The 15,007-nt window shown below is 35.6% G+C and overlaps 1 protein-coding gene across 3 annotated transcripts in view; it reads right to left on the minus strand.

Annotated features, from left to right (window-relative positions):
• Window positions 1-15,007, minus strand: part of SEC24B (SEC24 homolog B, COPII component) — a 45,845-nt gene that overhangs the window by 10,948 nt on the left and 19,890 nt on the right. For all 3 annotated transcript variants that reach the window (XM_075090676.1, XM_075090675.1, XM_075090677.1), the window contains 13 exons: window positions 12,422-12,502; window positions 10,557-10,738; window positions 8,850-9,034; window positions 7,567-7,669; window positions 6,600-6,726; window positions 5,870-5,979; window positions 4,796-4,908; window positions 3,162-3,280; window positions 2,757-2,812; window positions 2,235-2,441; window positions 1,480-1,603; window positions 693-851; window positions 71-244 (listed from right to left, as the gene is read on the minus strand). In XM_075090676.1, the coding sequence (XP_074946777.1) occupies window positions 71-244; window positions 693-851; window positions 1,480-1,603; window positions 2,235-2,441; window positions 2,757-2,812; window positions 3,162-3,280; window positions 4,796-4,908; window positions 5,870-5,979; window positions 6,600-6,726; window positions 7,567-7,669; window positions 8,850-9,034; window positions 10,557-10,738; window positions 12,422-12,502 (1,740 nt within the window). The remainder of the gene's footprint in view (window positions 1-70; window positions 245-692; window positions 852-1,479; window positions 1,604-2,234; window positions 2,442-2,756; window positions 2,813-3,161; window positions 3,281-4,795; window positions 4,909-5,869; window positions 5,980-6,599; window positions 6,727-7,566; window positions 7,670-8,849; window positions 9,035-10,556; window positions 10,739-12,421; window positions 12,503-15,007) is intronic.

Here is a 15,007-nt window from a genome sequence, read left to right on the forward strand (position 1 = left end):
ACTATACAAAAACATTATGTTAGAAGAAGAAAGAAAAAGCCCAGTAGCTGATCCACTTGAATTTATTTACCTTTGCTGGAAGTATACAAAAGAGCTGTTTGAAAACAAACCAAAGATGTGTCAGTCAGACTTTCCTCAATGGACATTTGTACGGCAAATCCAGCATCAGGATTGACATTGGCAAGGGATAATAAATCAGTAGACCGTACAAAAAAGTTCCCATGAAAAGTGTGTATTGAAAGACCTAGAAGCAGATAAAATAATTCAGTGCGAGGTTAAAACAGTGTGAAAAACTCCTGTTAATTATTAACACCCACAGCCCTCAAGCTGTGTTTAAGAAAACAGTAAAAATACTTATTCTATCATGCAGAATCAATTACGTGAACCATTAGACATTTCAGCACAATCCTGTAGAATTCATGTTCAATTCTGAACACTCCAAACTGAATGATTCCCTTACACTACACATGTCAACTTAGCTGAAGTGAGATGGCACCATGCTAAGTAAAAAACAAAACAAAAAGCCAAATGGCAAAAGCTAATGTAACTTACAGAAAGGCAGCAACTATCTTACTCTTCAGTGAAAGAGAAATAACCTGAAATCTAACCTTGCTAAAAGACTAAACGCATTCAAAATGAGGACTAACGTATTTACACCAACTTTTCCATATGAATCACTATTTTAAATGTACCTTTTGTACATCTTATGCGCATAACAGCTTCAAATCCAATCTTTCTTGTAAGGTATCTTTTAAGGTCTTTTTGCAACTTTTCGGCCTGAGCAGGATTATGGCTGCGATGGAAAGATGGATAGTAATAGATGCATCCAGCAGAATACTTGGAAATGCAAGCTGTGAAGGAAGAAAAGATAAGGTTAAGAGGTAGAACTAACATGAAGTCAGGACACACAAACTGAGCCCAACCTTCTGCAAGTCACACTTATGTTCATCTTTTTCTGGATATGACCCGCATCTGTAGGAGAACCGGCCCAGACTCAGGCCACTGGAGACAGTGATGAGTCACCCCAATACACAGTTACCTAATTATACACTTACTGCACTAAGCATGCTACCGTTGGCATCTAAGACAGGAGTGCACATGGAAATATCGAATGGTGTAGAGGCACAATTAAGCGTGAGCGCAGAGACAAATCTTAGTTTAATACTGAAGGATGAGAACCCTGTTCTATCCCTATGATTAAACATCATTAATTCCTTGCTGCCTGTTTCCTGCTCTTGAGCAGGAACATATTTTCTTGTATAGAACTGTGAAATCCCAGAATAAGTTGTCTGATGCCACCAATCCAATACTCCTGTTCTTTACTACTATTAACTTCAAAGTCAATTCCTTTGCAGTATTAGCTGCATTTATGAAAGTGCAAAAAGATTTACATGATTCAAGAGTTCCTGGAGAAGCCTATACTTCCAAAGACAGACAAGAGTGTGGAAAGAGTGAATGCATACATTAGGTACTCCTTACCAAGAGAAGCTAGATCAGAATATTGTGAACTTAAGAGAAATAAATCCACAGCAGTCTGCTGGCCTGAGCAGTCCAGTGCCAACTTCTTATAAAAATCTGTTGCTGGACCAAGATGCTGGACCACCTTTGGTGAATAAATTACACAGGAAAGAGTTAAGACAATGATCGTGCTCTCTTAAGACTTCATGGAACAAAAGACACACTGTTCAGCAGCAAAGTGTCACAAGGAGGTTTCCCTTAAGCAATAATTTATAGGCATTGCCACCTGCACAAGTTATTTTCATTATGCTCCATATCCTTTTGGTTTGTATTTACAAAAGTTATGATCCTACTTTCAAGGAAGTTTATGTTGACATACAAATAAACATTCATGTAACTATGTAATACTTACTACATGCTGTAAACTACAAGGCCATAAAAATACTAAGAAATCATGTTTTAGGTCTAGAATTTAATATATCCACCCTTTGGTTCAAAACCCAGGTTGGTATTAACTGAGTCAAGAGATGCAGCTTTTTTACTTGCCAAGAAAAGCTATGGACCAAGGGCCCAAATGACAGCTCATGCACTTTTAAACAAGTAATACCACACATTCATGTATAAACTAGTGATTTTAAATGCACACACAGAGACACTGAATAATTAAAATCTAGTGAACTGCTATAAACAAGAGTTAATCTGAAGAATGATGCAAGTCAGAAAGACATGGCCAGTCCCTCGCCTTGTGAGATGAATATTAAAGGAAGTTTTTGTACCTTTGTGCTTGACCTTTGATTGGGATCTTCTCTAGAATGCAAAAGCCCTGCTCCCAAAGATGGTAACTGAGTTTGAAACACAGATATCCGACCACCCGTTGGGGACATCAGTTTAAACGCAGCCTGAAGAGCAGGGCCCAATGCACTGTGTGTTTCTCTTGTATTAGTGAACATATTTGGTAACGCATTCAATAGATCTTTTATCAGCTGCAGAACAGATTGAAAGGTGTTTATGAGATATTGCAAGCTTGAGATTTTCTGTTATTTCTAAAAAGCTGACTTGCTGTAACTGAAGTGGAACAATCAGCACCAAATATTTCAGCTTAGTTTCAACACACTAAGGAAAACAAAGTAAAAATTTTAAAAACTATGATGCATCAAACAAACATGTAATACTTCTATAACTAAAAAATAGCATTGGAATTACATGTTATGAAGATAGGCTTGAATTCCAAGTTTAAAAGGAATCTCTATTTTGAATATTTAACTCTAAATTTAATTATATATTTTGAACAATCATACCTCTTTGCTTTCATGAAGATTGACAAGTAAACTATCTGGTGTAGGTAGGAAAATATCTGCAGAGAGAACAGAAGTTTTTTTATTAAAGAAAAAACAACATAAAAATAGAACATTTCACTGCCCACTCCTCTACTTACCATGAAATACAGTCTACTTTTCTGATACATGCATTAGAGAGAATTACTCTATAGAAGGCTTGTTTTATTCAAAGCAAAATTAACATGAGTTTCACTTTTTAAACACCACCTACTCTGTAGTTAGTGTAAGATTAATTTTTAAAAATTATTCCCTATACCTTCAATACAACTGACCTAATATCAGAACATTTGAGAGATTCTAATCTTTCTCTAGGAAAAAAGTAGGTTCTCAAAAATTTATTTTCCTTTTTTTTTTTTTTTTACTTACCATCAATATCTGAGACAATCAGCATCTGGGGCTGAGATAAACCTTCTTGCAAGTTGTAAAACTGAACAGTGCTGTCAAATGTTATGAACCCTATTCTTGTTCTTGAGTCTCCAGGCAGCCTGAAGCATTAAAAAAACCAAACTATTAAGCTCTAAATTTCTCTCTCAAGACATACACACACACAGCTCCTGCTGATGTTAGCAGAAACTCAGCTCACGTACACAGTGGTGAAGGGAGAACAAAAGAAAGGAGATTTACAAGTAATATTTCTTCAGCGTTTTCTGAAAAGCTGGGATAACGGTACAGTTTACAGGACTAAGCGATCCACTAAGTGATCCAAGAGAGAACTTTGTAGGTTCATTTAAACATTACACTGACACATGAAAGAAGGCAGCCTTCTCAGTTCTTCGACGGAAGAATAGTGCATTCTGCTCTTGCATAATTAAAAAAACCCAAACAAGAAAAAACCCAACCATTTACTAATGTATATACAAAGTACTTATAACTCTGAACCAAAATCCAATGTCTCTACCATGCAACATATTTATTTCTCATGTGGACCATATTCCTATGTATGACATTAAAAATATAAAACAAAAAACTAAACAGGATTTCTCAAACAAAATATAAAACATGAGCAAGTGCTGAAAACCATAATGGTGAACAAAAGCAATAGAGAGAAATATTGTTTTTACCATCTGGGTATTTAAATTAACTGGATGTATTGATTTTCCTATAGACTTTGTGTGGGATTTTATGAATTTACCTAAAATAATTTAGCATGTTTCTGAAAATCTGTTGACAAAATACCTGTCAAAATTGAACAAAGAAAGACTAAACCAATAAACCTAAGTGAAAAATTTTATTGTACATGTTGGTGTCTTTATCAGAAATGAAAAATCAAGTTTCCCAGAAAAAACTTGTAGAGAACAATTTTTAGAGTGAGGTGTCCACAGGATGCAAATTAGTTTTCAAAAGACATGAACATAGTAAAGTTTATCAACCTTCCCTAAAAAACACCACCACCAATCCCATACATGCTGTTCCAGTGCAAAAAGGAGAACAGATAGAAATTGGCAGAGATAGATCTAGGTAACTGATCTAAAACAACTGAACCGACAAAATTCACCGAGGCGTTCTCACACTAGCAATTAAACATTCCAGTGTGCAGCACCTCAGCTGTTTCAGCCAAGAGCTAGCCAATTTAATCTCTAATTTAGAAATTTTTATTGGTCTTGGTAGGGGGGAAGAGTACACTTTATAGATGTTCATACAATCAACACGTTTTTAGAAGTTACAGCTAAATATTCTTCACAGATAAATAAGAAAATTATTTGCAGATCCACCTTTAATCACATGCACGGGAGAGAACTCTTATCACGTAAATTCCTTCAACAGCTGTTCTTCTGGGTGGCGGTGTTGGTTTTTTTGCTCAGTTGGTAGGTTTTGGAGTTTTTTTGTGTGGGTTTTTTCTTGTTTTTAAGACATGTAAATTGCATTTCAGAATCTCAGGCAACAGAAATTCTGTCCTGTGTTTGTTTAAACACTATACACAAGTGTTCCCACAAAGCTGTAGGTTAGTATTGTTCCTAATAACACATTCGCTAGTTTGAAAAGGTTATTTATATTCTTACTTGTCTAGGTTTTCCAGCAATGACTGGCAGACTATTGTCAAATATCCAGCCTCCACTGCATTATGAGACACATCTAAAACAAATAAATATACCGCAGGCTGAGGAGGACGAAGCTACAAAGTAAAAAAATAAAAATAAAGTTCAAAAATCACATCTAAAGAAATGTTAAAAATGATTAGTCATTAGAAATAAGTAGGAAAAGGGAATATTTAGAGAAATGCAAGGTACACCTTATGCAATGAAACTGTTTTACTACGAGTCATGTGGCTAGACTTAACCACAGTGGTTAAGAATTCCCATTTGTAATATGCATACGATGTTACGCTTCAGAACAGAAACTGGATATTTTAGCCTCTCCTTCCACCAGTCACCTCAAACATAACTCTCTGATGCCAGATATGGAATTCACTCTTCAAAACACCATTGTTCTTTCAGGATGTGGACAATGCAATCCACTAAATGGGGTTAAAATATTCTACCTACATCCTTTTCCCAACCATGTAACAGGCTGTATTTATTCATTGCCAAATGTCTTAGCCGCTGTGCTTCAATTCATAGACAAGAGAACAATTTATTTTTGCTGTTGTTAATAATGTCATTATGAACAGGGCCTTTTCCCAGGCCGTGTTCATTGTTTTTGGAGACAAGACTACTACCACAGCAGCTGTAGGTTGACTCCTGGTTAGAATTGTTTCTGTCAAAATTACTAACTAAAAATCTGAACCCAGCTTAATTCTCTCATTATTCCATTACTGGTCTTTCAAAACCTCTTCAAAATGAGGGAGAAACCCAGAAACCACATTGTGTGAGGCTCAAACCAGACTATGCCACATTAAGCTACCCTGGACTTTTACACGTTGCAGTTGCCTTTAATTGACAAGCCTCTGAATATATCTACATTTGCTAAAATTCAAACCAAATACAAGTTTTAAGTATTCTTTGGTGTTAAGAGGGCCTTCATAGTAAAATTAATACACACTGCTGGAGCAATATGCAACATTCATTTCAAACGCATTTATATGAACATGCAATTGATGCAACTGTTGTTGAAGTTCCCATGAAAGCTTTTTTTACCATATAGTCCGAGGAAGCAATGAATTCTACTGTAGAATTTTGGACCTCTGGCCGTTTGTGAGGCTCTCCATAAGATCGTGTCAGAGGATTATACATAAATTCTTCAGGAACTGTAAAAAAAAAAAAGAAAAAATGTTTTTCCCCCTGAAAAGGTTAATATGTTTGTAAGCAAATAAAAACCATATGGCAGCTACAAGCAAACTAACACAGACATATTTCAATTATCATTAACAACAGAAAAAAATTCAGATTAAGGATACATAAAACAAAAGATCATTTCAAGTACCTTGACCAACAAAGTTAAATAATGGGAAACAAAAGGTTTATTTTAAACAGCAGTATTTCCCCAACTTTAACACATCAATGCAAATAGAGCGTTTCACAACAAGCTTCAATCTGTATTGTTTCTCATACCCTCTGGCCTGGACTGCAGACAGCATTAGCTCTCATCATGTTTCCACTTGCATATTGCAACAGCCATCAGCGGAGTTAAGTTGAATTCATTACACAAGTAATCAGGGTAATATAATTACATTTTCTTAGTCTCCCAGAAAATTGCAGAACAACCTTTTGCTTCAGAAAACACACAGCACATCTGACTTATAATCCAGAGATTTTAAAATCACCTTAAGAACACTGTCATTTTAATCTGAAGTATCCCGTGGACTGATAAGATGCCAATAGTTGAAAGAGATTCTATAAATGCAAGCATCTCTTGACAAAAACTTACCATCATTAACTCTATAGCACAAATTGCATTTCCACCTCCTTTGATCAATGAAAGAAACAAAAGGATTGATATACGTCCTGCAGGATCTGCACCTCACTATTGTGCTTGATGTTATTACTGGTAATTGCTAAAAAGAAACAATGGAAAGCTGTAACAAAGGCACATAATACGTTTTATGGAAAACATTACCATGCAGTACAGCGTACAAAAGCTTCATAATACTATATATTCTATCATCTTTCCTTTTACCTTTTTAGCTCATTTTCATAGAGTAATAATGATGCCTATTAAAAATATTCTCCCCTTTAAAAACAGAAGAAATAATATTTAATTATTGTCTTAATACAATCTCACAAATCAAAGATGTAATAAAGTAATTTCATTAAAAATCTTAAGTTACATAGCTAAAGACAGGACAACTTTGGGTGACTAAATGACAGACAGCAAATCTTAAACGAAGAACACACTTTATATGAAAAAAGTAATACCAGAGAGTTATTCACCTTTTTACCTAAATACAAATAAATGAGATGGACAGGAGTTGCTTAAAACACAGCTTCAATCTGCCATCATGCTTATCTTCTATTGACAGAATTTATCATACCAGTAATACATTAAACACGAGCACCTCTTTTCAAGAGGGCGCTGGAAACACCTTTTCAAGAGGTATCCAACAGTTCTGAGCCCAACACACAGAGCAGTAACCAGAGCTTCAGAGAACCACAGGCAAAATTCTCCAACAATAAGGAAAAAATTTTGAAGGACTTGTCCAAACTTTTCCCTTACGGGTTTCAATGAAGTAGCAATTTCAAGGCTTTTTTCCCCTCCTCCTCTCTAAATTCCAAACAATTTTTTGTTACTTCTGTTAAATTTAGGGCTTATAGTTCATTATTTTTTATCGTTTCAATGAAAATAGGACAAATGTGTATATTAATACATATACTATTAAAAAAAAAAGCTACTTTACCGTTAGGTCTCTAAAGGGATGTAGCAACAAACCCAAAGGAAGCTTAGCTTTGTTTAACAAAGCCTGTGTCTGCGGAATATTTGTCAATGTACATCGAAATGAGCTGAAAGGAGATAAAAAGATTATGTTGAAAATGAAATGTTGAAAGACGTTAAAAACATTGTGTTAACACCTGATTAAGGAATTTTGAAATTTAAGAATCCTATGTTTTAGAAAGCTGATTTAATAAACAAACTTAATGCATGAAAGATTTTTAAAAGCCTCCTAAAGAAAAAAACCCCAACACCTCTCCTGCTCCCCAATTTAGTAGTTCAGCAATGAAAGTATACCAAAATGAACTTGCAGCAAACAGATAAAACTGCTTTAGGTACAATGCTAAATGTAAAAAGGTGTATTTTATTAAAGATTTTTTGCACGAAGGAACTAAAGAAGGAATACAATATTTCAATAAATATTACTTGCCAAGAACTAGTAAGAAAACAGTAGAAAAGGACATCAAATACCAAGAGCCAGAATCTTCCCTTTTGTGTATGTAAAGTGGACAATGGACTTAAATCTGAATAAATGGCACTAAAAACCCCAATGCATGAACAGAGCTGTCGAAAGTGTTCCATGCCTAAGAATGATTTCAAGACCCCCAGTTTTCTGATTTCTGTTTTCTAGGGGGACCATGCATTGTCACCAGGGCAGTAAGCTGAGTTAATTTGGAGCAATGAATAAGATTTCTTCTGGATTTAGAATTAAGATCTTTGTGGAGTAGTAATTTCCATTGTACTTAGCTGCACTTGACTTGGGATAGGTAGATAACACTACTTAATGTTGATTAGAGGTGAAAGGATACATCATGATTACAGGCGTACTACAGTAAAATATACTCTTATACTCACAATTTATTCAGTGTATATAGGCATGATCATCATAGTTTTCTGGAAAAAATCCTATGCAATATTACAAAAATATTCTATGAAATGTACTGCATAACATTAAGGTGTTAAATAATAGATTTTTTTAGATGGATAAAATGATGCAAAGATTAGTCAGGTTTCTTAATGTTTCGGTAATTGAGCTACACTCACACTGCATATAATGTATTCTGATGGCAGAACAGTTTCAATATTTGTGTAAGGATGCAGGGTATGAACTTATTTTCAAGTGAAAGGCGTTATACTAGCTCATCACAAAGATTTAAAGTCAGGAGTCAGTTTAGACATTTTTTTGGCACTTTAAATAATTATTAGTCACCGGAATAATATAAGATGCTATTCTAGACACAGTAGACTTACTCTGGACTGCAGTTTAACTTCCTAAGATCAGAATTCAAGTTAGGCACAGGTGCTGGAACTGAAGATACAGGCAAAATATTTCTATCTTGTGTAAGGTTTACTGGTCTCAAGCTTTCTGGCTGCTGAGAATGCTGTAGACTTAACCCTCCTAAGGAAGAGGACAGCTGGTTCACACCTGGATATTGCTGAAAAAAGTAAGAGCATTGCAAATGGATAAACACACAATGAAGTTCAAATAAGAACCTTAAATCTTCCTGTAATCCAAATTCTTCCAGACATGTATTAAAAAGAGATAGAGCAGTAGTTCATAATAAACCCAAAGAAAAGAGTTGTATGGTAGAAATTTAATAATGCTAAGACAAATGTGACACACCTTCCAAATATGTACCGTTGGACAAAATTCAACTTCATGATATAAATCAACACTGGAAGTCACACATACTCCTTCAAGCTTTCCAGGCATAAGAAAAGAAGTTACTAGAAAGGCTGACAGTTTTTCCCTCTTTGAAGATGTTACAGTGTACCTTTTCCAAGTTACAGAAATTGATTTATTTATTTTTTAAATTTAAAAAAAAAAAACTGTAGAAGAGGAGAAAAGGTTAGGTTGGAAAGCACCTTTGAGGTCTGGTAGTCCAACCCCCCTGCTCAAGCCAGGCTAACTTCAAAGCTAGATCAAGTTGCTCATAGGCTTGTCCAGCTGAGTTTTGAACATATCTAAGGATTGAAGATTTCACAGCACAATCTGTTCTAGTGCTTCCCTACTCCCATTCTGAAGAATTTTCTCCTTATATATCCAACTGGAATTTCACTTGCTGCACCTTCTAATTGTTGGGTTTTTCTTTTACTGTGTACTGCTGAAGAAAGCTTAACTCCATCTTGCATGATAGTGAAGATGAACCTAGTTTTTCAATTAAGAAAAAAAATTAAACATTTCCTCCACATCACGTTTGACGTTACCTCTGTAGCAGTGAAAGCATTCCCGGATATATATGCTAACTTGTAGTACTATACTCAGCTCAGTAAGGAATTTTGATGACCTGCAACAGCAGCTTCAACCCATTTGCCAGCTGGGCCTTCAGAGTGTGGGATTTGTACATCAGTACATTTCATTTTCTACAACTCTTCAGTGTTTGCATTTTGTCTCAGCATCTGCCTCTTCTTCAGATTCCACCACTCTCGGGTGACTCACATGTGTAACAGGAGCCATGTGATTGTACGAAACTTCTTGGGTGTTCGGTGCTCTCTTTACCAGGAAAAATGGAGCAGGTGCAGGCAGCCTGCTCCACCACACACCCAGCACAGGCTCTGCAGAACTCCTTCATCTGGACCCTATGCCATGCCTTGCTCATAAGGTGATTTAATGCTTGAGATCACAGCCTTTAGTAGTGCTCTGATCAAACGTGTATTTGCTGATCATGTACTTCAGTATGCTTCTTCACGGTTTCCTATCAATAAAGGATGCTGCTGACAACTCTTGAAGCAAATTTGTTAGGCCTAAATACTTAGAGATACACTTAAAATTTTAATTCAAAAGCCTTCTAATATGAAGATGCAGAGCTATGACATCAATATTTTACTTAACATTTAGTGCCTCAGAAATTACAAAAATAAAATATGAAAATATGTAAAAAGAGAAATATATCACACAGAAAAGTCTCTTCCCATGAAGTTACTTCATGAAGTAACTTTTAAATGAAAAATACAAACCTGTTGATACTGCTGAAACCCAGGATGGTGTCCTGGATTACTGTGCTGCACAGGAGTAGGTGGCGCTGCATTTTGGTAGCCAGGCTGCAGTGTTGGATATCCATAACCAAAGGGCTTAGAAGCTTTTGATGTTTGTGGGACTGATGGAGCAGGAACTGGGCTGCTGGTCACAGAACGTGTGTCTGGAAGGACAAAAGAAATCCCACAGGTATTGAATATGCTTGCTATTTCTTTCTTAATTTAAACAGAAACTCCTAACTGCTTAACAAACAACACTTCAATTCATATGTTTTTGTATTATCCATGAAGATCTTGATCTACACTGACTACATAAATTAGCAAGGCAGATTACTGCAATTATGCTGATAAAGGGGACATACATGGAAATATGGCCACAGACTTGTGCAATCACTAACAAAATGTTATTTTACAAAAAAAAGTGAAAAAAGCAACTCAAAATGTATTTCAACTGAATTAGAAAAAGAAATAAAAACCCCTTAGAACCACATTTTATGCCAAGAGACCATTCATGCTTAGTCTCTTCTCTACCACTTATGAATACTGTTTAAAACATAAGGCTACAGCAACAGAGCAATTCTCCAAATGTAGATACAGAGCTTTTCTTCAAGTTACGCAACACCTCCTGATTATCCTTGCAGCACAGTCTAGTCTCATTATTTCTAAAGGCCAAATTATAAGTAAGGCATAGACGTAAATTCACAGAAAGCCTAACGGTTGTAAAGACATGAAACTACTTTTTAGAAGTGTCTCCAAACATCAGCTAAGTTTCAGGAGAATTTAAGCTTAGTAAAATCCACTGGGAAAAGTGGCAGGCAAGGAAACCAACCGCCAAGAAACTACATTTGGCATAAGCACTCCAGGGGGCAGAAGAAAACCCCCAAAATCAACAGATCAAAGAAATTTAAAGTTGATACTCTTACTCTTTAAGGAAAACAGAAGCAACTAGATATTTTTAGAATATGCCTTCAGCTGAACCAAAATGGTTTGTTATTAGCTGAGAAATTAGGATTTGTAATCCTGTAGCCACGCCTCTGCCCTTACTGCCTGAGCTAGATCCTGTGTGGACAGCAGTATTGGCTTTTAACTGACAGAGGTTTCACTTTACAGAGGAACCCATCAAACTAAGCAAACTACTGTGACATTTTCAGAGGCCAGAGCAATGTGGAAGAGCCAGACAAGGAGGCTCCCTGAAATAATCCGATTACCTTTTAAAATATCGGCCAAGATACCTAGCTTGAACAGCATCTTTTCCACCTGCTCTCAATATGACAGCTTTACAGATTTTAAGACTGAGGTGGTCTGCTAGTTCATTTAGAACAAACCTGACATTCCTAATATTTTTATCTCTAAAAATAAGCAAAATAGCAGCCATTTTCTTTAAATGAAGAAAAATACAAAACCAAAAACCTGATCCAAGCATCTCTGCAAGCTGATATCATTGGTATCTCAAAACTTCAGTGGCAAGTGAACTACTATCAGCTACTAACATCAACAATCAGGCATCAGTATAACCTAGAGAAAGATGCCTGCTTTCACACAGAGCATACTTTCAGCACTACCCTCAATATTACAATGGAAAGTCTGACTTACAATACAGGGAAGTTCTATTAAAAGGTTACTCCAACTTCAGTGTTAAAACTGTGATAAGTGATTAAAAAAGCGAGGTATGTTCCCTCTGCTGACTGCCCCCAGTCCTTTCATAGGCATTTCCTCTCACCTACTTGTTAATTTAGAGTAAACACCATCAGAAATAGAAAAACCCAACAAACCCAACAACCCATAAACAGTAGATATTTAAGTCTTTAAACAAACAATTCACAATTAACACGCAATAAACTGCTTACCTGGATAGCCACCTCCTTCCAGGGCATCATAATTGTTCAGAACAGGGGAGGCACTGCTTGTAGTAGAGGAACTATCAATTGCTGGGGGAGGCAAACGATTTAGAGTTAGGTGCTTCAGAAATGGTAAATTTTTGAGAAATAAGACAGAATTTTTTCTAAAAGCTTTGATAAGAAACTGTCAAGCAAGATCCCGGGGACAAAACACCACTCCAGCCCTGAGACTTGAAAGCTATAACCATTGCAAAGAGGAGGGGGGAAGAAGAGATAAAACAATCAACATGATATTAAAAAACCAAACAAGCACATGCCCAACAAATAGCAAGAGATAAAGGGATAAGACAAAAACAATTTACAAAGTTGTTTTTTGAAAAAAAAAAAAAAATTCTATTAAAAGTTCTTCTGGACTACATCAACTGAAGCTACAAAAAGCATTTTTAAAACAGTCTCCACTGTGACTTCCTTCACAACTGCAAACAACAGAAGATCCCCATCATCTTCAGAATGATCACGTACCATCCCCACCTTCAAACAAAACTGACAAGTATTTAATTCTTTCCTCCTTTCTGTGCTGTTGTAATTCAGAGCTTGCTTTGTTTTCAATACAGAGCTTCTCTTTCCCATTGAACATTGACAAGAAGTCTGGGCTTCAGTCAGAATAAACAGTTACTTTTGGTACAAAAGTACAACCAAAACTGACTATGTAAAAGTTAACCAGCCAAAAGTAAAAAAGCACAGGGGCACATACATAGTTGTTAGTACTGAAGAGACTCCTAATGCTTAATTTTTAGTTCACCCTATGCACATATCTTGAGTATCTTACTGTAAAACACTGCAAACAAAAATGTATTTAAAAACACTTCTTTCAGTGTAATTTCACGTAATTTCCGAAGAAAAAGGGCCAAGGAGATTAAATGTATCTGCTCCTTAAAACACCCCAAGCCATGAAGTGTTACAGAAAAGAAAGAGTATAATTAAGAATTCAAAAAACACAATTATATATATAAACTTTTGTGGCAGAACAGACTGAAAAGAGATTCACTGATACTGTTCTACTCAGAAGGAGCAACCGTGACCACACACCCCATTGTGAAGCTGGAAGTACTTCAAGGGAGAACTTCAACGGTGGAACGTTTGAGATTTGATCCCCCTTCGATTGAGATTTCCAAGTAGAGAGACTCCTGCATATGGAAGCTAACACTGCTGACATTTGGTACAGATCAATACCATGGGAACATCATGACTATAGATTATTTCTGAACATTTTGCCTTTAAAGCATTCATCTAAGAAAGAGGAAAAACTATTTAAAAGCCCTCATAACACTAACAATAGATTTTAAAAAATAATATAGTAACACTGTGAAACATACAAAATATTAGTTTTCACATTGTTTTTTACTGTAAATTTCCCCCTTTTCTCCCCCTTAAGTTTATAAGGGAACATAACTGCAAGATTTCTTTTCCTGCCAAATTTTACCTTTGTTTTTATTCTAGAAACTGAAGGAAACAGGATTCATTATTTTGTTCCCTGAGCAGGAGCACAGCTTTAAAAGGCTTGGCAAGTCCTACTATACAGAAGGCAAAATATACTTTTATTAGGTCAACAAGATCAAGAATTTGCAAGAAGTTTTTCTTGTCTGACCAGAAGCGAGTTCTACATTTCAAAAAAATACCAAGAGGATGTAAGCACAGTTATGAACACATAAGACACTAGTTCAAGCTTTTTGATTTAACCACTATGTCACTCTTTACTGAGTTTTTCCCATAGTAAATCATATTCATAAAATTTTATCCATCTATAATATAATTTCATGTAAAATTAGCTTGCTCTTTTCACTAGATATCAATAACACAGTAAGTTGCAAAGAAGAAATATTATATACTTCCCAAGCTTTGCTGGAAAAGTTAAGACAAACCAATTTGACAAATATATAAAAGAATATATCTTAAAAGCATGCTGTAAGTAAAAATAATGGAACTTGGCCATACTTTTACTACTACTACAAAAAAGAAATCTATGCATCCATTCTGACATATAGAAAAGTTTAACCAGAAAGTATAATCTCAGATATTCTGAAACACAAACAAGGTTTGCCTAACTTAAAATAAGGAAGTGAATCCTATTACTGAGTAACCCTTACGCTTACTGACTGAAGACCTTTCACTTAAGGTCTTTGCTTCTAAAGACCTTCCAAGTTTTGTAACACATTCTTGAGAACTGTCTGAGTCCCAATGCCTACAAGAATTACGACGTGCCCTGGTCTACTTTCCACTGGGAAACAAATAGGTGACTCAAAACCAGTAAGTTATACAGTTTCCTGCACCTCAAATGCAGCATCAAACTAAGCTGGTCACATGTCATGGAAATCTCACAGATTCTCCATCAATAAAAAGCACAACAACTTCCACAAAATTAAACAATAGGCTACAACAACTGTCAAAGTTTACTTTAGCATAATAAACACCAGACCAGAGAACATATTAGGAAGCCAGAAAAAAAAAAATCTTTTCTAAAGAAAGATATTAGAAAGCACTGCTTAGAAAAAAGTAATACTTACAAAGTGCTTTTACAGTTAAGTAATTATTTTA

The sequence above is a fragment of the Phalacrocorax aristotelis genome, chromosome 4, assembly GCF_949628215.1.
Source record: "Phalacrocorax aristotelis chromosome 4, bGulAri2.1, whole genome shotgun sequence".
Lineage (NCBI taxonomy): Eukaryota > Metazoa > Chordata > Aves > Suliformes > Phalacrocoracidae > Phalacrocorax > Phalacrocorax aristotelis.